At 37.8% G+C, this 18,731-nt stretch overlaps 5 protein-coding genes across 5 annotated transcripts; 1 reads left to right on the top strand and 4 right to left on the bottom strand.

Annotated features, from left to right (window-relative positions):
* On the top strand, window positions 239-5,497 carry LOC18788445 (protein EARLY FLOWERING 3). Its single transcript, XM_020555449.1, has 4 exons — window positions 239-1,055; window positions 1,424-2,310; window positions 3,926-3,977; window positions 4,173-5,497. The coding sequence occupies exons 1-4, from the start codon at window positions 843-845 to the stop codon at window positions 5,199-5,201; spliced, it is 2,181 nt and encodes a 726-aa protein (XP_020411038.1). The 5' UTR covers window positions 239-842; the 3' UTR covers window positions 5,202-5,497.
* On the bottom strand, window positions 5,822-8,248 carry LOC18790384. The gene is made up of 7 exons (XM_020555450.1): window positions 8,062-8,248; window positions 7,725-7,811; window positions 7,302-7,559; window positions 7,061-7,222; window positions 6,878-6,931; window positions 6,615-6,761; window positions 5,822-6,379 (listed from the first exon to the last, which is right to left on the bottom strand). The coding sequence occupies exons 1-7, from the start codon at window positions 8,224-8,226 to the stop codon at window positions 5,987-5,989; spliced, it is 1,266 nt and encodes a 421-aa protein (XP_020411039.1). The 5' UTR covers window positions 8,227-8,248; the 3' UTR covers window positions 5,822-5,986.
* On the bottom strand, window positions 8,855-10,744 carry LOC18793602. Its single transcript, XM_020557386.1, has 7 exons — window positions 10,567-10,744; window positions 10,404-10,490; window positions 10,020-10,301; window positions 9,761-9,922; window positions 9,596-9,649; window positions 9,370-9,516; window positions 8,855-9,232 (listed from the first exon to the last, which is right to left on the bottom strand). Exons 1-7 carry the CDS (start codon window positions 10,708-10,710, stop codon window positions 8,855-8,857), a joined length of 1,254 nt encoding a protein of 417 aa, XP_020412975.1. The 5' UTR covers window positions 10,711-10,744.
* LOC109947420 lies at window positions 13,423-15,390 on the bottom strand. Its single transcript, XM_020557382.1, has 7 exons — window positions 15,196-15,390; window positions 15,027-15,113; window positions 14,633-14,920; window positions 14,346-14,507; window positions 14,174-14,227; window positions 13,948-14,094; window positions 13,423-13,803 (listed from the first exon to the last, which is right to left on the bottom strand). The coding sequence occupies exons 1-7, from the start codon at window positions 15,388-15,390 to the stop codon at window positions 13,423-13,425; spliced, it is 1,314 nt and encodes a 437-aa protein (XP_020412971.1).
* Window positions 16,348-18,254, bottom strand: LOC18790036. The gene is made up of 7 exons (XM_020557376.1): window positions 18,114-18,254; window positions 17,935-18,021; window positions 17,691-17,834; window positions 17,274-17,435; window positions 17,099-17,152; window positions 16,873-17,019; window positions 16,348-16,731 (listed from the first exon to the last, which is right to left on the bottom strand). Exons 1-7 carry the CDS (start codon window positions 18,252-18,254, stop codon window positions 16,348-16,350), a joined length of 1,119 nt encoding a protein of 372 aa, XP_020412965.1.

Raw genomic sequence — 18,731 nt, 5'->3', positions numbered from 1 at the left:
CATAGGTAATTGGGTTTGTACCATGTATATTCAATTTTCCTATGATCTCAACTAAAATGGCCTCATCCGTCTCGTTGAGTTGAATTATGTTCAGATAAAGTAGTTAAAAAAAGAGTTAATCATGGTTCAGACAAAAATATATTATACCAGAAGGAGTAGTCTTGAGAAAAAGATAATTCCAAGTTGGCAATGGCAACATATGGTCTTTTTCTATTCTTAAGAGGAGGTTCTAGTCTTCTTCTGGGTCTATCCCAAACAAGGGCCCAACCAACCCCCGCACTTTTCACTTTTCCTTTTTCTAAGAAGACGATCCCTTTGCGGAATCCCTAAAATAAGCCTTAGCCTTTCTCAGCCCTCAACTCCCAATCTCTTTCTTGGCTCTTCTTTTATTCCTATCCCTTCTTTTCCACAATTCACGCTTTTAGTTCGTTCCTCCATCAGTTTCAGTTCTCAAGTACCCTTTTTTCCCAGCTGGGTTGTGAAGAAATCTCTCGTTTTTTCAAAGGGAATCTGTTTACTTTTGGTGTTTGACATCTGGGTCTTGCCTAATTTGGAGCTTGGTTTTTTCGGGTGTGATAAGCTGAGTCTGTTTATGTCGGTTCAGGTTTTAGAAGCCTGGTCTGCTTCTGGGTTTTCTGGAATTTGATCTATTATGAGAAAGGAGAAGGCTTTTAGCTAGCTGGGATTTTGTTAGATCCCTTTTGGTATTCTCGTTTTAGCGAGCACAATTTCAACAAAAGAGATGTTTTTGGTGCATGGGTTTGAACAAGTTTGAGTTTTTGAGGGTGGTTTTGGGAATTTAATATAAGAATAGATTTTTGGACTTGGTGTTGGTGTTGAAAATGAAGAGAGGGAACGAAGAAAAGGTTATGGGACCTATGTTCCCAAGACTCCATGTGAATGATGCAGATAAAGGAGGGCCAAGAGCACCTCCAAGGAATAAGATGGCGCTCTATGAACAGCTCAGTATCCCTTCTCAGAGGTTCAACCCTGTGGTGATGCCTCTTAATCCAAATAACACTAGCAGTGTGGTTCCCTCAGCTTTCTCGAGCCAGGTAAACTCATAATTTGTGCCTAGCTTTCTCGTTTAAGGTTTACTGAGGATTAGTTTTGAAGTGTTATCCTTTTAAGCTTTAGTTAGGTTATGGATTTCACTAGGTTTGTTTTCTGTTTTTGTAGTAGCTAACTACAAATTCTGTTTTATGCTATATCCAGTAGTTTTGCATGCTACTATGTACATGTGTTGTGTTTTATTGCCAATATAGTTCAGTCCAGAAAAGAAAATGCCAATATAACCAATATTGCTATATCTGCACTTTAAGAAGGGAAAATCAATAGTGTTTTCAGAAATAGTATTGGAAGCTTCTATAGGGAAAATTGGTTATTTCATATCTGATTTTTCTGGAGCAATTTATGTTTTCAGGGAAGTCGTTCTGAAGGAAATTTGCCTGTTCCGCTTCATGTTCATCCATCTACACCTAGTCGTCAGGCTGAGATGTTTCATGCTCGTCAATCTGATGGAGCAAATGAGAACACGCCCTTGACACAACCCGACCAAAGAAAGAAAGTCGGAGAGGAGGATGATTTTAGGGTGCCTGTATTTGTTCAATCAAGGATGGGTCTTTGTCATAGTAAAACTCAAATTGGTATTGATAAGGAAAAACTTGCTCCAATCGGCCCATCTCATTCTGGCCATACAGTGAAACTAAAAAATACGGGCAAGAAGGATCCAAAACAATTAAGCTCCCCAACTACTCTCAATTTGAGACGAGAATTGAGAAGTGAAAGAGAAGAGGATCTAATAAAAGTAAGTGGCCCGGTTAGGGACCATTCAGCAAAATCTGCCACAAAAATATCAACTAGACAAAAGATTGATGGGCCTGCAGAAGAAGTAAGTGCATCTCCAAATCAAGAGTATGCAGACTATCCTGTTCCTAGATTCAGCAGGTTATCTGAGAGTGATGCTTGCTTACAACAAGAGTCTAGATCTGGATCACAGCCAAACATCACTGGGCAAGGTGATGGTCTTGTTGAGTGTACAAGAGATGTAGAGAAGGGAGCTGTTTTCCAGGAAAGAAGTCTGTCTTATTCTGGGGAGGATCCTGGTGGTCCCAATGAGCTTGATAATGACAGTGAATACCGTGGAGATAGAACGTGTATTTCACCTCAAATGGGACATGTAGACAAAAGTGATGATGTCTCAGAGACCTCCATGGTGGATTCTATATCTGGCTTGGATATCTCTCCCGATGACGTTGTAGGAATAATAGGTCAGAAACATTTCTGGAAGGCAAGAAAAGCAATCGTCAAGTAAGTCTCTATTTTCTCCAATAGCTGCTCCAATTCAGTTGTTACTTTGTGCTTAATTTGAAGTTTACCCTTTTCCAAATATAGTACATGTTTTGCTGTCCTTGTGAAGCATTTTGGTCTCATAATACCTCTGTTTTATTTAATATTTCCACACTTGTACTTTGGATTTTTTGTTTCATAAGCGTTTACACCATCAAATATAACAACTAGGACTATAGACTGAATTTTGTTTAAATGCGACTTTGAGGGAGGTGATATTTCATAGTGCAGAGTCCCTGGATCCCTTCTAAAGTGGAATTTCTTTTTGTTAAAAGGCCCTCGATAACATTTTAACAGTGGATATGGATCATCTTAAAGCAGGGAAACATACATCTTAATAGAGTTATCTTGTGCAACGCGACCTCCGAGACAGCGGATCATCTCATTATTCATTGCCCTTTTGTATCTGCCTTTTGGGTGTATTCCTGTCTCGGTTTCGTAATGCTTTGGTTTTTTGGCCACTGGGAAAATTTTCCCTTCATGGCACTTGAGGGCTGGGAGCAAGGAGGGGAACAAGTGATGAAGGATTATCCTTGGGACTACATTTTGTGGATCTTGGACTATATTTGACATTGTGGAATTGGTGGTGGACATGGTGGTGAGGAGGATTACATCTCTTATGTAGTGCTTTGATGTCCTGTGTTGGAAGATTTTGTTGGGTTGGGGTTGCGTACTCTTTTTATATGCTTTATAGAATATGAGATTTCCCCTATATATGGCTTCTTCTCATCATTACATATTCTTTTTTCGTTATTGAAGGTTTTGTATTTTCTTTCTTTCTGTACTATAAGAAAAGAGCTGTAAGTATTTACATGTGAATTAGAAAGCTCTATTATGCGCTTGCTGTCCGACTTTGTTGTAACGAGGATCATTTATGACATCCATACAACTGAATGTATAGTTCTTATATGGTTTTGATTGAATATTACATATTTGGAGCTCTAATTATGTGAAATAAAGGAGATTTGCAGACATCTTGATTTATATTGCAGATAGTTGCTATGTTTTCGAATCTGTTTTAGCATTTAGCTTTCGTTTTTATTGCTCTGAAGATAGTGTTTTTAGCATTTAGCTTTCCTTTTTATTGTATTCACTATTATTATTATTATTATTATTTTTTGTTATTATTTTACTGATCTGTGCCTCATTGTTTATAACTATTTTCTGATGTGCAATTTTCTGAATCCATCCTTAAGATGTTTTCTTCCCATGTTTGGTAAATGTCATATTTGCCTGCACTCCTGATCAATATCAAGTCTAAGGATTAGCTTGGGGGTGTGGTCATGTGGAGTTAATAGGCTATGGTGCTTTTCATGGGGTAAGCAGATATTTTGTGATTAAAGCACCTAGTCCTTTGGCTGTTATCTCTTACATAATGTGAGTTTTATATGGAATATATTACACAGTAAGGATTGTTTTGGTATAAATGATTCTTTCAAGTGCCTGATCCTTCATTTCTGTTCAGTTCTTTTTTTTTCCTTGTATTGGTTTCGGTTTTGTGTTTTGCCAAGTTTCATATGATTTGGTATATGTTGTATAATTATGTTTTTGATCCAACCCCTGTTACTTTCTACAGTCAGCAAAGATTGTTTGCAGTGCAAGTATTTGAGTTGCATAGGCTCATTAAGGTAAGACTATAACATAGTCTCTGACCCTGTAATTCTGCTTCTCTTGGAATGCAATTATGAGATGCAAATAAACATATATGTGTATATAGTCCCAAAAAAAAAAATGTATATATAAACACAGAATAAATGATGCTATTTGAACCCCAAAAGGACTACAGGAGGGTAGATTTTTAACTTTCTAGTTGTTTTCAACAGGTCCAACGACTGATTGCTGGGTCTCCTAATCTTTTGCTTGAAGATACTGCTTTCCTAGGCACATCTTCTTTAAGGGGTTCTCCTGCAAAGAAACTTTCATCAGAGTATGTTGTAAAGCCACTACTACGTGTTGTAAAGCGCAAACATGAACCTGAGAAGCCAAACAACAAAATTGAATGTTCCGCAGAAAATGCAGTTGGGAAAACATCTCTTTCTTCTGTGAAAAATGGTAGTCAGACTTCAAATTATGGGCCATATGTAGGGAACCCACAGCCAACACCTGTCGGTACTGATAATAAAGCCAGTCCTTGGTGTTTCCATCAATCACCTGGACACCAGTTGTTAATTCCTGTAATGTCTCCCTCTGAAGGACTTGTATATAAGCCATATCATGGACCTGGATTTATGGGACCAGTTTGTGGAGGATGTGGACCTTTCAACTCAACTCCCATGACGGGTAACTTTGTTAAGCCAAACTATGGGGTTCCAGCTTCTCATCATCATCAAGGGACGGGGGTTCTTCCTGCCCCTCCTCCATTAGGCCATACTTACTTTCCTCCATATGGCATGTCCGTTATGAATCCAGCCATGCCAAGCTCAGGCATTGAACAAATGCATTGGTTTGCCGGACCTGGTTCACATGGTCAAATCGATCAGTTATCAGGAGGGGGAACAAACTCTAATGTGCAGCATCAAAGCTCATGCAATATGCCATCCCAGAAAAGTGGAGCTATTCCTCATGCCATGATGTTTCAGGCATCTAACGACAGTGAGCTACAAGGAAGTACTGCAAATAGTCCAGGTGACACAGCACGATTGGGGACAGATCAAAATGCTGAAGGAAGTGATGCTCTTCAACTTTTTCCAATGGCTCCGGTAATTCCAGAAGGAGTTGCCCAACCTCATGATTCAGGCCAGCCAACACGAGCGATTAGAGTTGTGCCACACAATCCAAGAACTGCAACTGCATCAGCTGCTCGTATTTTCCAATCTATACAAGAAGAGAGAAAACAGCATGATTCGATCTAGCTGATTTTCTCTCATTGGCTTGCAAATGATATTGGTCTCATCGAAGTTGGTGTGGCCTGGCCATTTTGGTATGATATTCTGTAATGGGGTTTTCCTTATTTCTTGATCTTGTGATTGTATATTCTTCGTATATGTATATCTTGTATACCTCTGGAATACCACAACCTGAGCAGTGTAATCTGAATATGCGATATTTCCCCTCATGTATTGTGTTATTGGGCATAGGTAGCAACTATTTGGGTAATAGGAGTAATTGTCCATTTTTGAATATCTGATATTGTTGTCTGGAAGTTCAAGCTAAAAAGTGAAAATCAAGTTCCAGAAATTGTACCGTCCTTTTATGTTACTTTCGATCCAAGCTTTGTCAATACTGAACAAGTGATCACCTTAATTACCAAACTCAAAATCCATTTTAATTATTCACCAAATTTAAAATAAGAAAGAAAAAAAAAACCTAATCATTCGAAACCTCAGAATGTGAGGAGGCCAATAAAGTTAATAGGGCTATTAGACCAATTATGTTGATAAATCTCTTGTAATTTGGCTTTTATATGCTCATATATGTAGATGTATCTCTGTGAAAGCACAACCAGTGAGCAATGCAAGAGGATCGCAGACAATGGGACCAAAATTATAAGTCCATTTCTGATCACATATAAATCAATAACAATAGGCTTCAAATATAAAATAGTCTTGCTACATTGGCTCAAGCCATCATATATTTGGACATTATTTCAAGAAAAAACTATGGAAATTAAGCGTCCTCATTTGAGATTATGAACAACTTAGGGACAATAAGGAGGATTTCGACCCGGTCCGCCGAAGTAGAACACAGGTTCTTGAGCAAGTGACAGAGCGTAGTTCAATGCAGAGTAGCAATACTCTTCATCTGAATAAGTGCCTACCCATTCTGGGTACTTCAATTGCTTTGAATAATCTATAATCCTAACTTGCTTCACATAGCATGCATTGCCCAATTTGCCCGATGCAAAATCTCCACTTCCCATCCCTGTTGCAGTGTGTGGATGATTTTGCTTCACCTTGGAGCTAAACACTTCTCCTCCCCATTCAACTAATGTTGCAGCACCGCGTGTCAAATAATAGAAGAGCTCTCCAGGAAAATATCCCACAGGAACGTTTTGGCCAATACGCACCCACCAATTTCCTGTGCTTGGTTCCTACAACGTATGTTTTAAACCATCACATTTTTGTTCAACAATGGAAATGTATTTTTTGTGCGTCAAATTTAGGAAGGGGATGGGTTTTTCTCGCACATGCAACTGTCAATGTGCCATGGGGATTCGAACTTGAGACCACTGGTTTGCAAGTCAAAGCCCTTTTCACTGGGCTAAATCCCGTTGACTAACAATGGAAATGATTTGAATGCACGAAAAGTGATTAAGATTTTCAAACCTTGGTGATGCTGAAGGTGGTTTGATATTGGGGTCCCATTTTAGATGATACAGGTCCAAGGACCATACCAAGGGCTATGTCTTTGTTGGTTTGCACAAATCCTGGGCAGGTGAGATCAAAGCAGCCTGATGATTTGTATGAGTCCTTCTGAAAAAACCCAAAAAAAAAAAGAAGAATTAAGTGCAGGCACATTTCAGATGGAGCAAACATAATATATGCTACATTTTCCTGTTCTTTTGATCATTTTGTAATGAAGTACTTACAGTCCAATATACAAAAAGTCGAGTTGCTCCATTACCATATACCTTTGGGTTTACCTGTCCAAAGCCAAACGAAGAGGAGCAAAAAAGAGTAGCAGTTATATACACATATATGGAGTGATTTTGAGGAACTGATAGTTGAAAAGTAATATTTTCCAAATGAAGTTACCATAATATACTACTTACCACCCAGCCTGATTCTACACTTTCAAAAGCCTCTCCAGGTCCATTCTTAAGCCAGATTTGAGCAGTAGTGAACTCATCTGGTGATTCAACTCTTGGAGTCCAAATATTTATATCTCCTTGAGCACCTATGTAATTGTATCCAGTAGTTAACAGGATAGCAGCCTAGCAAACACAGTTTTGCACAAGTTAGACAAGGATCAAAGTAAACTTTGTTAATTAAATCTTCACGATGTTTGCTTACTGAACGATTGACTTGAGGCCCGAGTTCGACTCGGGTGCTGTTGATGTACACAGTGCCCTTGTCATCTGTGGGGGAGTAGGAAGAATGCACTGGCATTTTCTTCCCAAAGTTTTCAAGTGAAGTAGCTCTCAATAAATCTTGCTTTCGAATTCTCCGAATGGGAATGGTTCCGTCTGGACAGCTTCCGCTCCTTTGCCAAATTTGAGATACCAGCTGAGAAGAATTATGATCATTTTGTACATGATTACTGGGTCTCATCTGCAATATTATACACCAACTATATCAACATTTGGAAGAAAACATGATTGTTTTTAAAACGTTTTTAAAACTTGGAGATTGTTTTTAAAACGTTTTTAAAACTTGGAGAATGTTTTATTTTTTGTTTCATACATTCTCCAAATGTACAAAGGTTTAAAAGTCGACCTGAATTTTGTGGTTGCGCAATGCCGGATGATCAAAAGCAGGCTGTTTGTAGATGTCAACACAGTCAATGATATCTCCATCCTCACTCTGCAAGAAATCAAATAATCAAGTGGTAAAACATACAGTCAGTCCTCTGAGCTTACCAAGTCATAGCAGTAGCACAACAAAGAAGAAATTGTGAAATTTAAGACAGCAGAGGCAATAGCACAAAGGGTTGAGCTAAATTTTGAAATGGAGAAGACTGCTGAAAGAAAATTGTATAACAGATCTGATATAGATAAAATTCTGTGAAAGTGTGATTAGTCAGAAAGCTAATAAAAATGGCAGAAAATCAGACCTTGATAGTCTTCACGCCACGCTTATTCAAAAGCTTCAACTTCTTATGAACTTCCAAAGAAATTCGTTTAGTTTTAGCCTTCACATGGTGATGTTCTGCTGCACTAACACAAAAAACAAACAATCCCAATGCTAACGAGAACATTAAAGCCCTCTTCTTCCCCATCTTCAATCTCTTTTTGTGTCTCACTTACACTCTTGTACACACAGAGAGATACAATCAAGCTATAGATAAAATTAACAGGATAATTAGGTGGTAAAATTAACCTTTGAGAAACCAAATGAAGGCATGTCTGGTTGAAAAGAAAGAAGATAATGTGTTATTATATATATGATGCAAGTCCTCGCGGCTTCATCCACATGTCAAATGTGCAGTTCATGCACGCCTCTCTTAAATATAGAAACATAATAAGTACTCTTGTCTTGGTGCAATATTTGGACATAATTGCATGTACAGAAAACGGGTTTTATCTTTATCCAGTGAATTAAGATGTTCCCATTAGCAGCATTTTGTCCCTTCATTTAATTTAGAGAGTCACATATTGTGAATCGTGGACATTTGCTTAACATCTCTGTTACCTTTCTGTCTCACTTTCTTCTAAGATATGCTATACCGACTACATACAAACACAGATTCCATGTTACCTACCAAGAAAAAAACCTCATTTGGAAACCTGGAAATTAAGCTGATATGCCATTTTGGTAAACATTGATAATTGGAAATGTTCTCCCTTTCGGGACGAAATTGTATTATCGACTTGTGTTGTCTTAAACAATTCCTAGCTAAGCTAAGTTTAAGGGCACTTATAATTTCTACCAGGCCCTCCATAATAGAACTCAGGATCTTCAACGTAGTCTTCAACATAGATAGCATCATAGCAATTGAACTCGTCCATGTAAGTCTCAGCCCATTCAGGGATTTTCAGTGCAGGTGAATTGTCATGTATTCTCATTCTTGTTATGACACCTGAAAATCCCGCAGTACTAGCAAAGCGTCCATTCCCCATATCTGTTTTTGTGTGGGGAGTAGTTCCAACTCTTGAGCTATAGACTTCACCTCCCCATTCAACACCTGTTGCATGATAGCTCAATGCAAAAAACAGCTCCGGAGGCCAATAACCGATGTTAATTCTCTCCCCGTATTGCACCCACCAATTGCTTGTTACTGGATCCTAAATTTGGAAGCAAATAAAAAAGAAACTCAATCGAAGATATGAGAAGAACACTTAATATTACATTGTCTTTTTCAGATATCAGATATATATGTTGCTAAACTGTACATGTTATGTTACTAAACTGTTGAGCTGACCTTGAAGATGTAGACAATTATCTCATATGGAAGCCCATCAGGAGCAGAGATTGGATAAATTGCTGCACCAAGAGCAATTTCATGGCTAGTCTGAACAAATCCAGGACAGGTAAGATCAAAGCAACCAGTTTTCTTTGAACCATCAGCCTGCAGGAACATCAGAAATCACATCAAGTCTAGTGGAATTACTCACATGAAAACTAAGTCATGAAACACGTCAACTTACAGTCCAGTATAAGAAAAATCGAGTATTTCTGTCCCCATAGACGCTTGGATTTACCTAAAGAGGGATTCCAAGTAATTTTTCGGACTAAAAGTTATGCCATGAACATAGAATGTAACAGAAGTAAGTAGCATCAAGATGAAAGTGAAAGGGTTTATGTTAATATACCGCCCATCCAGATTCAACACTCTCAAAGGCAAAACTTGGACCGTTTATGAGACAAACTTGAGAAGTAGTATATTCATCATCAAGCTCAACAGAAGGGGCACAAACTTTTATGTCTCCTTTGGCTCCAGTATAACTGTACCCTTCTGTAAGCAATATTGCCTTCTGAGGACATCACAAATTACCAACAAAAAAAAAACCCCTCTTCATGAGATGTGATTAATTTATCAATTAAAAATGTGAAAATGGGAAGTTAATGTACCGAGTGGTTTGCTCGTAGAAGGTAGACAGATTTGTTGTCACTAGGCTCTGCAACATGACGAGACAGGGTACTGTGCTTCTTTCTTCCATAGTCCTTAACTGAGCTAGCTCTAAGCAGGTCCTTTTTTCGAGTTCTTCGGACTGGGATCGTTCCTTGAGGACAGCTTCCACTTTTCTTCCATGTTTGCTTTGCTGTCACGGAAGATTGTTCACTCCTTTTCTTCAATCTATCCATTTTTGTCATTGTCTTTGTCTCCTTCGTCAGATCATATGTTGGTGCCATCTGAAAAAAGACTCAAAGCATTTGTTAGATTATCAGTAAATATATAATGTCACAGAGAAGAAAAATGTGTTTACTTTCAACTAGAACTTATACAAGGGAGACCTGGATGGTGTGGTTTCTGAGAGCAGGATGGTCAAAAGCTGGCTGCTTGTAAATGTCAATGCAATCAATGATATCACCATCCTCACTCTACAAGCAATCATATGAGCTGATTAAATGAATACAATGAGAAGAAAACTTATGTCAAGTTCTGGACAATTCAAACCTGAATGGTTTTAACTGCAGGCCTTCTAAGTTGGGTTAATTTTCTTTCAACTTCCAGAATCTTCTGTTTAGAGAACACATTGCCCTCCACAAGCACCCCACATCTAATTAGAGTCACTGTCACTCCCACCATAATTACCATCATCCCCCTTAATCTAATCACTTCACCACCAGACAACCCTTTCCCCATTTTTTGTTAACTAAACTCTGTCTGATATGTACTAAATCTCAGGTAATTCAAATACCCAAAATTATAAAATGGAGATTGTTCATCTTCCTTTCAGAATCTAAGATGAGCTTGGGTTATCTTCCTAAACCTATATATATTTTCTGATAACTATATATATCTGCAAAATTTGCATGATTCACCTTCCAATCATGCAACTTTCACATTTTTATTCAATATTTGAATTGTCACATGTTAAATTCAAGATGGTATCCTGTTGAATATTTAAACAATTCCTTAGAATTGGTTAAACCTAGCTACACAAATCTTTAGCCAATGAATTAATGATTGTTAAATTTCTACAATATGGCTTGATTCCTTCCCTCGGCTTTACTATTTCTTAAAAAAATTAGGGGAAAACGAGTATAGCCGCCCTAAACCCTGAACCCTAAAATAAAATTAAAAACCCGGGTATAGCCGCTCGGCTATACTATTTTTAAAAAACAATTAAGAAAATGCCGAGTCCAGCCGGTCGGCTATACTTTTTAAAAACAAATTACGGGCAAACGAGTATGAGTCTAGCCAACCGGCTATACCTTCAGAATATTATATTTATAGAGTATAGCCGCGCGGCTATACTTTGGCCATGCTCGTTAAGCGGTGGCCCTTTTTTATTATAAATAGTATAGCCGCTCGGCTACACTTATTTTTTTATAATTAATTGCGTATAGCCGCTCGGCTGTACTATTTTTGACACATGGCAAAAGGGGGCGCTAGGCTCCAGTGGGTCCTCTTTTAAAAATGGTACTTATACTCGGATTTTTTTTATATAATAAAAAGGGTATAGCCGGTCGGCTATACTATGGTTGTTATTATAAAAAATAGTATAGCCGCACGGCTTTGAATTACAAATCTATTGGGCGGTAATGTATATATCTATCTATATATATAAAGCAAAAGGCAGAGAATGGTGAAACATTCAAAATACCAGAAAATACCCTTGGTTAATGCAAACATTAAGAATTGAAATTATTAATTAAATGAGGATAATATGGTAAATTCACAATTTTTCGCATTAAAAAAATTAAAAAAAAAAGAAAATTCAGATAATGGATCCTATTTTTATGGAACACAAATATCTATTATCTTTTTTAATTCTAAAATAAATTTAAAATTTTTTTTAAAAAAACCTCTCGCATGCGCGGAAGCGCGTGTAGAGAGGCTAGTATATATAAAGAAAGAATTTGCTTTCACGGCGTTTTTAGGGTATAGCCGGCTATACTTTATAAATAGAAAATTTTAAAAGTAGAGCCGCACGGCTATACAATGTATTGGGGGACTTTTAAGGCTTCCACCATACCTACTTTCTCTTTGCAACCGGTATTACAAATTAGCAAATTACACACGGATGTGTATGTGTTTCTTCTAGTTTGATTTATAGAACTAACTGAGTCGTTTCTCCTTACATTCAAATCGCAACTTAACACTTATACATAAATAACTTATTAAAAGCATGTTAAAAAATTTACACTCATGTCAAATTAATTTGCATTCTGAAAATGAATGACTCATTTTTAACAAGGAACCAAATATTTTTCTTGATTTATTATTTATAAAAAAAATAAAAAAATTCCAAGTCCTTTGTGCAAAATTGAACTTGTTAATGTATACATAATCGACGCCAATACACCAAAAACGTCACTTCTCTCTAAATCTAAATTCAAATATTGTGCAACCTTTGGATAGAACTTCGGTCAAATTGAAGATGGTAAGTAACTAACGCAAAATTTTACCAATTAATGAGGAGATTTCCACTCCATAAGGCTTTTCTTTTTTGGGATGAAATAGTGAAGGAAGTTGAGGTTCCACCCCAAAACCAATTGGCAATGGGGGGAGTAACCCAACTCCTTATAAGCCCTTGCTAGGTTTCTCAACTTTCCAATGTGGGACTCTTTACCTTCACATTCTCACACGTCCCCGCACGTGTGGCGAATTTTCAAGCCTAACACGTGGACAACACATTTTGGGTGACGTGGAGCACGTGACACTCTCAACACGCCCCCGCACGTGTGGCGAACTTTCAAGCCTAACACGTGGACAACACATATTGGGTGACGTGGGAGCACGTGTGGCCGTTGGGCCCAACACGTGAAGCCTTGCTCTGATACCATGAAGGAAGTTGAGGTTCCACCCCAAAACCAATTGGCAATGGGGGGAGTTGCCCAACTCCTTATAAACCCAGGCTAGGTCCCTTAACATTTCAATGTGGGACAAACACTCTCAACACGCCCCCGCACGTGTGGCGAACTTTCAAGCCTAACACGTGGACAACACATATTGGGTGACGTGGGAGCACGTGTGGCTGTTGGGCTCAACATGTGAAGCCTTGCTCTGATACCATGAAGGAAGTTGAGGTTCTACCCCAAAACCAATTGGCAATGGGGGGAGTAACCCAACTCCTTATAAGCCCTTGCTAGGTTTCTCAACTTTCCAATGTGGGACTCTTTACCTTCACATTCTCACAAATAGAATCATCTGTGTTTTTGGTGTTTATGTCCAAAACTACGTTATTTTGAGGATAAGAGTTTTGGGTTTTTATAGTTTATATTGGAAAAATAAATGAAAGTTTAAAACGACATAATTACCCATTCTAATGGGTCTTAAACAAGTCCTAGCAAAGCTAAGCTAAGCTTAAGGGCACATATAATTTCTGCCAGGCCCTCCATAATAGAACTCAGGATCTTCAACATAATCTGACAGATACCTAACATTATAACAGTTGAACTCATCCATCAAAGTAGTAACTATATCAGGGAATTTCAGCCCAGGTGAATTCTCATGTATTCGGATTCTTCTTATGGCGCCTGAAGTCCCCCAAACAGAATCAGCAAAGTGTCCACTGCCCATATCTGTTTTTGTGTGAGGAGTTGTTCCCACTCTTGAGCTATAAACTTCACCTCCCCATTCAGCACTCGTTGCATGGTAGCTCAGTGCAACAAACAGCTCCGGCGGCCAATAACCGACGTTAATTTTCTCCCCATATTGCACCCACCAATTGCTTGTTACCGGATCCTATATTTGGAGACAAAAACAGAAAGAAATTCAATCGAAGATACGAGAAGAAAACCTATTATCGTGTTACAAGTAGTAATGTTGACATGTTATGTTGCTAAACTATCGGTTAGGTACGTTATGTTGTTAAATTATTGACCTGACCTTGTAGATGTAGACTATTATTTGATATGGAAGCCCATTAGGAACAGAGATTGGATAGATGGCTGCACCAAGAGCAATTTCATGGCTAGTCTGAACAAATCCAGGACAAGTGAGATCAAAGCAACCAGTTTTCTTTGAACCATCAACCTGCAGGAACATCAGAAATCATATCAAATCTAGTGGAATTACTCATATGAAAACTAATTTATGATTCATGCCAGCTTACAGTCCAGTATACGAAAAATCGAGTCTGTCTGTCCCCGTATACGCTGGGATTTACCTGAAGGGATTCAGAGCATTTTTTCAGACTAAAAAGTAATGCCGTGAACTTAAAATGTAACAGAAGTAAGTAGCTTCAAGATGAAAGTGAAAAGGTTTATTAATTTTAATATATATACCGCCCATCCAGATTCAACACTCTCAAAGTCATAATAAGCACCATTTATGAGACAAACTTGAGAAGTACTATATTCATCATCAAGCTCAACAGCAGGGTTATAAACTTTGATGTCTCCTTTGGCTCCATTATATCTATACCCATCTGTAAACAATATTGCCTTCTGAGGCCATCACAAATTACACAAACACAAAAACCAAAAAACAAAAAAACCCCTCTCCATTAGATGTATAGTTGTAGTTAATTTACCAATTAATTAAAAAATGTGTGTGTGGAGAATTGGTGTACCGAGTGGTTTGCTCGTTGAAGGTTCACAGTTTTGTTGTCACTGAACTCTGAAACATGACGAGACAGGGTAGAACTGTGCTTCTTTCTTCCATGGTCCTTAACCGAGCTGGCTCTCAGAAGCTCCTTTTTCCGGATTCTTCGGACCGGGATTGTTCCCTGAGGACAGCTTCCACTTTTGTGCCATGTCTGCTTCACTGTAGTGGGAGATTGTTCTTCATTCCTCTTCTTCCATCTGTCCATTTTTCCCATTGTCTTTGTCTCCTTTGTTGCATCATATGTAGGTGCCATCTAAAAAAAGACTCAAACCACTTGTTATATGGTAGTAAAAAGATTGAAGTTGCAGAGTAAATCTTTTCTTTTTTTTACTTTCAGCTAGAACAACAGAAAGGCAGACCTGGATGGTGTGGTTTCTGAGAGCAGGATGACCAAAAGCTGGCTGCTTGTAAATGTCAATGCAATCAATGATATCACCATCCTCACTCTGCAAACAATCATTTGAGCTGAGAATGAATACAATAATAAAAAAACTTATGTGTGGAGGGCTCATTCTGGACAATTCAAACCTGAATGGTTTTAACTGCAGGTCTTCTAAGTTGGGTTAATTTTCTTTCAACTTCCAAAATCTTTTGTTTAGAGAACAAATCACCCTCTACAAGCACCCCAAATCTAATTAGAGTCACTGTCACTCCCAACATAATTACCATCATCTTCATCCCCCTTAATCTAATCACTTCACCACTACACAACCCTTTCCCCATTTGTTTGATTATATACTAAATCTCAGGTAATTTAAATACCCAAAATCATAAAATGGAAACTGATTATCTTGCTTTCAGAATCTAAGTTAAGCTTAGGTTATTTAAGGACAATGCCACCCACAATGTGCAGCATACATATCTTCTGCAAACTACATATACTGCAAAATTTGCATGATTCACCTTCCAAATCATGCAAATTTCACATTTTTATTCTATATTTGAATTGCCAAGTGTTAAATTCAAAATGGTAGCTGTTGAATATTTGGACAAGTGTGTCCTTAACCTTGGTAAACCCAGCTACATAAATCTTTAGCCAAAGAAGAACTGATCGTTAAATTTCTACAGTATGGCTTGGTTTCTACAGTATGAACTGATTGTTAAATTTCTACAGTATGATTGTTAAATTTCTATGTTATTAGGAGATAATGCTACGTGTCAATAGTAGAATTAAACGAGTCAACCTAACACGTGTAGATCATGTCAAATTGTAATTTGCATGTAAGGAGGAATGACTCATTTTAAGAAATGAGACAAATATTTTTCTCGATTATTATATATATAAAAAATGAAATTCCAAGTCGTTTGTGCAAAGTTATACATGTTATGTTAGTGTAACACACAATCGATGCCTATACACCAAAAACTTCACTTCCCTCTAAATCTGAATTCAAATATTGCGCAACCTCTGGATAGAAATTAAAATTAATATGCCTAATTTTTACCAATTTATTAGGAGATTTCCACTCTCTAAGGCTTTTCCTTTTGGGGACGAAATAGGATTATCCACTTGTGTTTTTAGTGCTTGTATCGTGTCTATGTCTAAAACTATGTCATTTTGAGAAATAAGATGGGGTTTACAGAGTTTGATATTGAAAAAATAACTAATGAAAGTTTAAAACAACATAATTACCCATTCTAATGGGGTCTTAAACAAGTCCTAGCAAAGTTAACATAAGCTTAAGGGCACATATAATTTCTACCAGGCCCTCCATAATAGAACTCAGGATCTTCAACATAATCCGAAAGATACTTGACATCATAACAGTTGAACTCATCCATCAAAGTATTAACTATATCAGGGAATTTCAGCCCAGGTGAATTCTCATGTACTCGAATTCTTTTTATGACGCCTGAAGTCCCCCAAACTGATGACTCAGCAAAGTGTCCACTGCCCATATCTGTTCTTGTGTGAGGCGTAGTTCCCACTCTTGAGCTATAAACTTCACCTCCCCATTCAACACTTGTTGCATGGTAGCTCAATAAAACAAACAGCTCCGGCGGCCAGTAACCGATGTTAATTCTCTCCCCATATTGCACCCACCAGTTGCTTGTTACTGGATCCTAAATTTGGAGGCAAAACAAAAAAGAAATTCAATTGAAGATACGATAGGAAAACTTATTTAGTATTACGAATAATGTTAGACATGTTATGTTGCTAAACTGTTCATCAAGCGCGTTATGTTGTTAAACTGTTGACCTGACCTTGTAGATGTAGACTATTATTTGATATGGAAGCCCATGAGGAACAGAGATTGGATGGATTGCTGCACCAAGAGCAATTTCATGGCTAGTCTGAACAAATCCAGGACAAGTGAGATCAAAGCAACCAGTTTTCTGTGAGCCATCAACCTGCAGAAACATCAGAAATCACATCAAATCTAGTGGAATTACTCGCATGAATGTTAAGTCTTTATTCATGGCTGCTTACAGTCCAATACACGAAAAATCGAGTCTGTCTGTCCCCGTATACACTGGGATTTACCTGAAGAGGGATTAGAGTAATTTTTCAGACTAAAAAGTTATGCCATGAACATAATATGACAGAAGAAGTAAGTAGCTTCAAGATGAAAGTGAAAGGGTTTATTATGTTAATATATATATACCGCCCATCCAGATTCAACACTCTCAAAGTCATAATAAGCACCATTTATGAGACAAACTTGAGAAGTACTATATTCATCATCAAGCTCGACAGATGGGTTATAAACTTTGATGTCTCCTTTGGCTCCATTATATCTGTACCCTTCTGTAAACAATATTGCCTTCTGATGCCATCACAAATTACACACAGAGAAAAAAAAACCCTCTTCATTAGGTGTATAGTTGTAGTTAATTTTCCAATGAATTAAAAATGTGTGTGTGGGGAATTGATGTACCGAGTGGTTTGCTCGTTGAAGGTACACAGTTTTGTTGTCACTTAACTGTGAAACATGACGAGACAAGGTAGAACTGTGCTTCTTTCTTCCATAGTCCTTAACCAAGCTAGCTCTCAGAAGCTCCTTTTTCTGGATTCTTCGGACCGGGATTGTTCCCTGAGGACAGCTTCCACTTTTGTGCCATGTTTGCTTCACGGTAATGGGAGATTGTTCTTCATTCCTCTTCTTCCATCTGTCCATTTTTTTCATTGTCTTTGTCTCCTTGGTTGTATCATATGTTGGTGCCATCTGAAAAAAAGACTCAAAGCAGTTGTTATATGGTAGCAAAAAGATTAAAGTTGCAGAGTAAATCTTTGTCTACTTTCAACTTGCACAACAGAAGGCAGACCTGGATGGTGTGGTTTCTGAGAGCAGGATGATCAAAAGCTGGCTGCTTGTAGATGTCAATGCAATCAATGATATCACCATCTTCACTCTACAAGCAATCATAGAGATTAATATGAACTGAGTAAATGAATACAATGCAGAAAACTTATGTGAAGGGCTCAAGTTCTGGACAATTCTTACCTGAATGGTTTTAACTGCAGGCCTTCTAAGTTGGTTTAATTGTCTTTCGGCTTCCAAAATCTTCTGTTTAGAGAACAACTTACCCTCCACAAGCACCCCACATCTAATAAGAGTCACAGTTGCTCCCAACATAATTACCATTATGCCCCTTATTCCAATCCCTTCACCACCAAACAACCCCCTTCCCCCCATTAATTTGTTGTTAACTAATCACAAACACCCAAAATCATGAAATGGAAATTATCTTTCTTTCAGTATATGAGATGGGCTAAGATCCCAACACTAGTTGAATCTCTTCAAGGACAGTGCCTCCATAATATGTAGCACATGATTCTGATTACATATCTGCAAACTTTGCATGGTTCACCTTCCAATCATGCCAATTTCGTTTTGTTTTTTGGTCCAATATTTGAACTGCGGTGTGTAAAATGGAAAATGGTATGAGGACTAACATTATGACGTGTCCTCACAAATTAGAATGGCAAAATGATTGTTAAATTCCTACAATATTGCTTTGGTTCCTTCACTTCAATGGCCTTCAAAATTTCAAATGAAGTACTATTATCATAAATCTAAAAACTAATGTGAAAAAAGATGGACACACTACTTTGACTAACT

The sequence above is a fragment of the Prunus persica genome, chromosome G1 (assembly GCF_000346465.2).
Source record: "Prunus persica cultivar Lovell chromosome G1, Prunus_persica_NCBIv2, whole genome shotgun sequence".
Lineage (NCBI taxonomy): Eukaryota > Viridiplantae > Streptophyta > Magnoliopsida > Rosales > Rosaceae > Prunus > Prunus persica.
The sequence above is the reverse complement of the archived record's forward strand: the minus strand, read 5'-3'. Positions and strand labels throughout refer to the sequence as shown.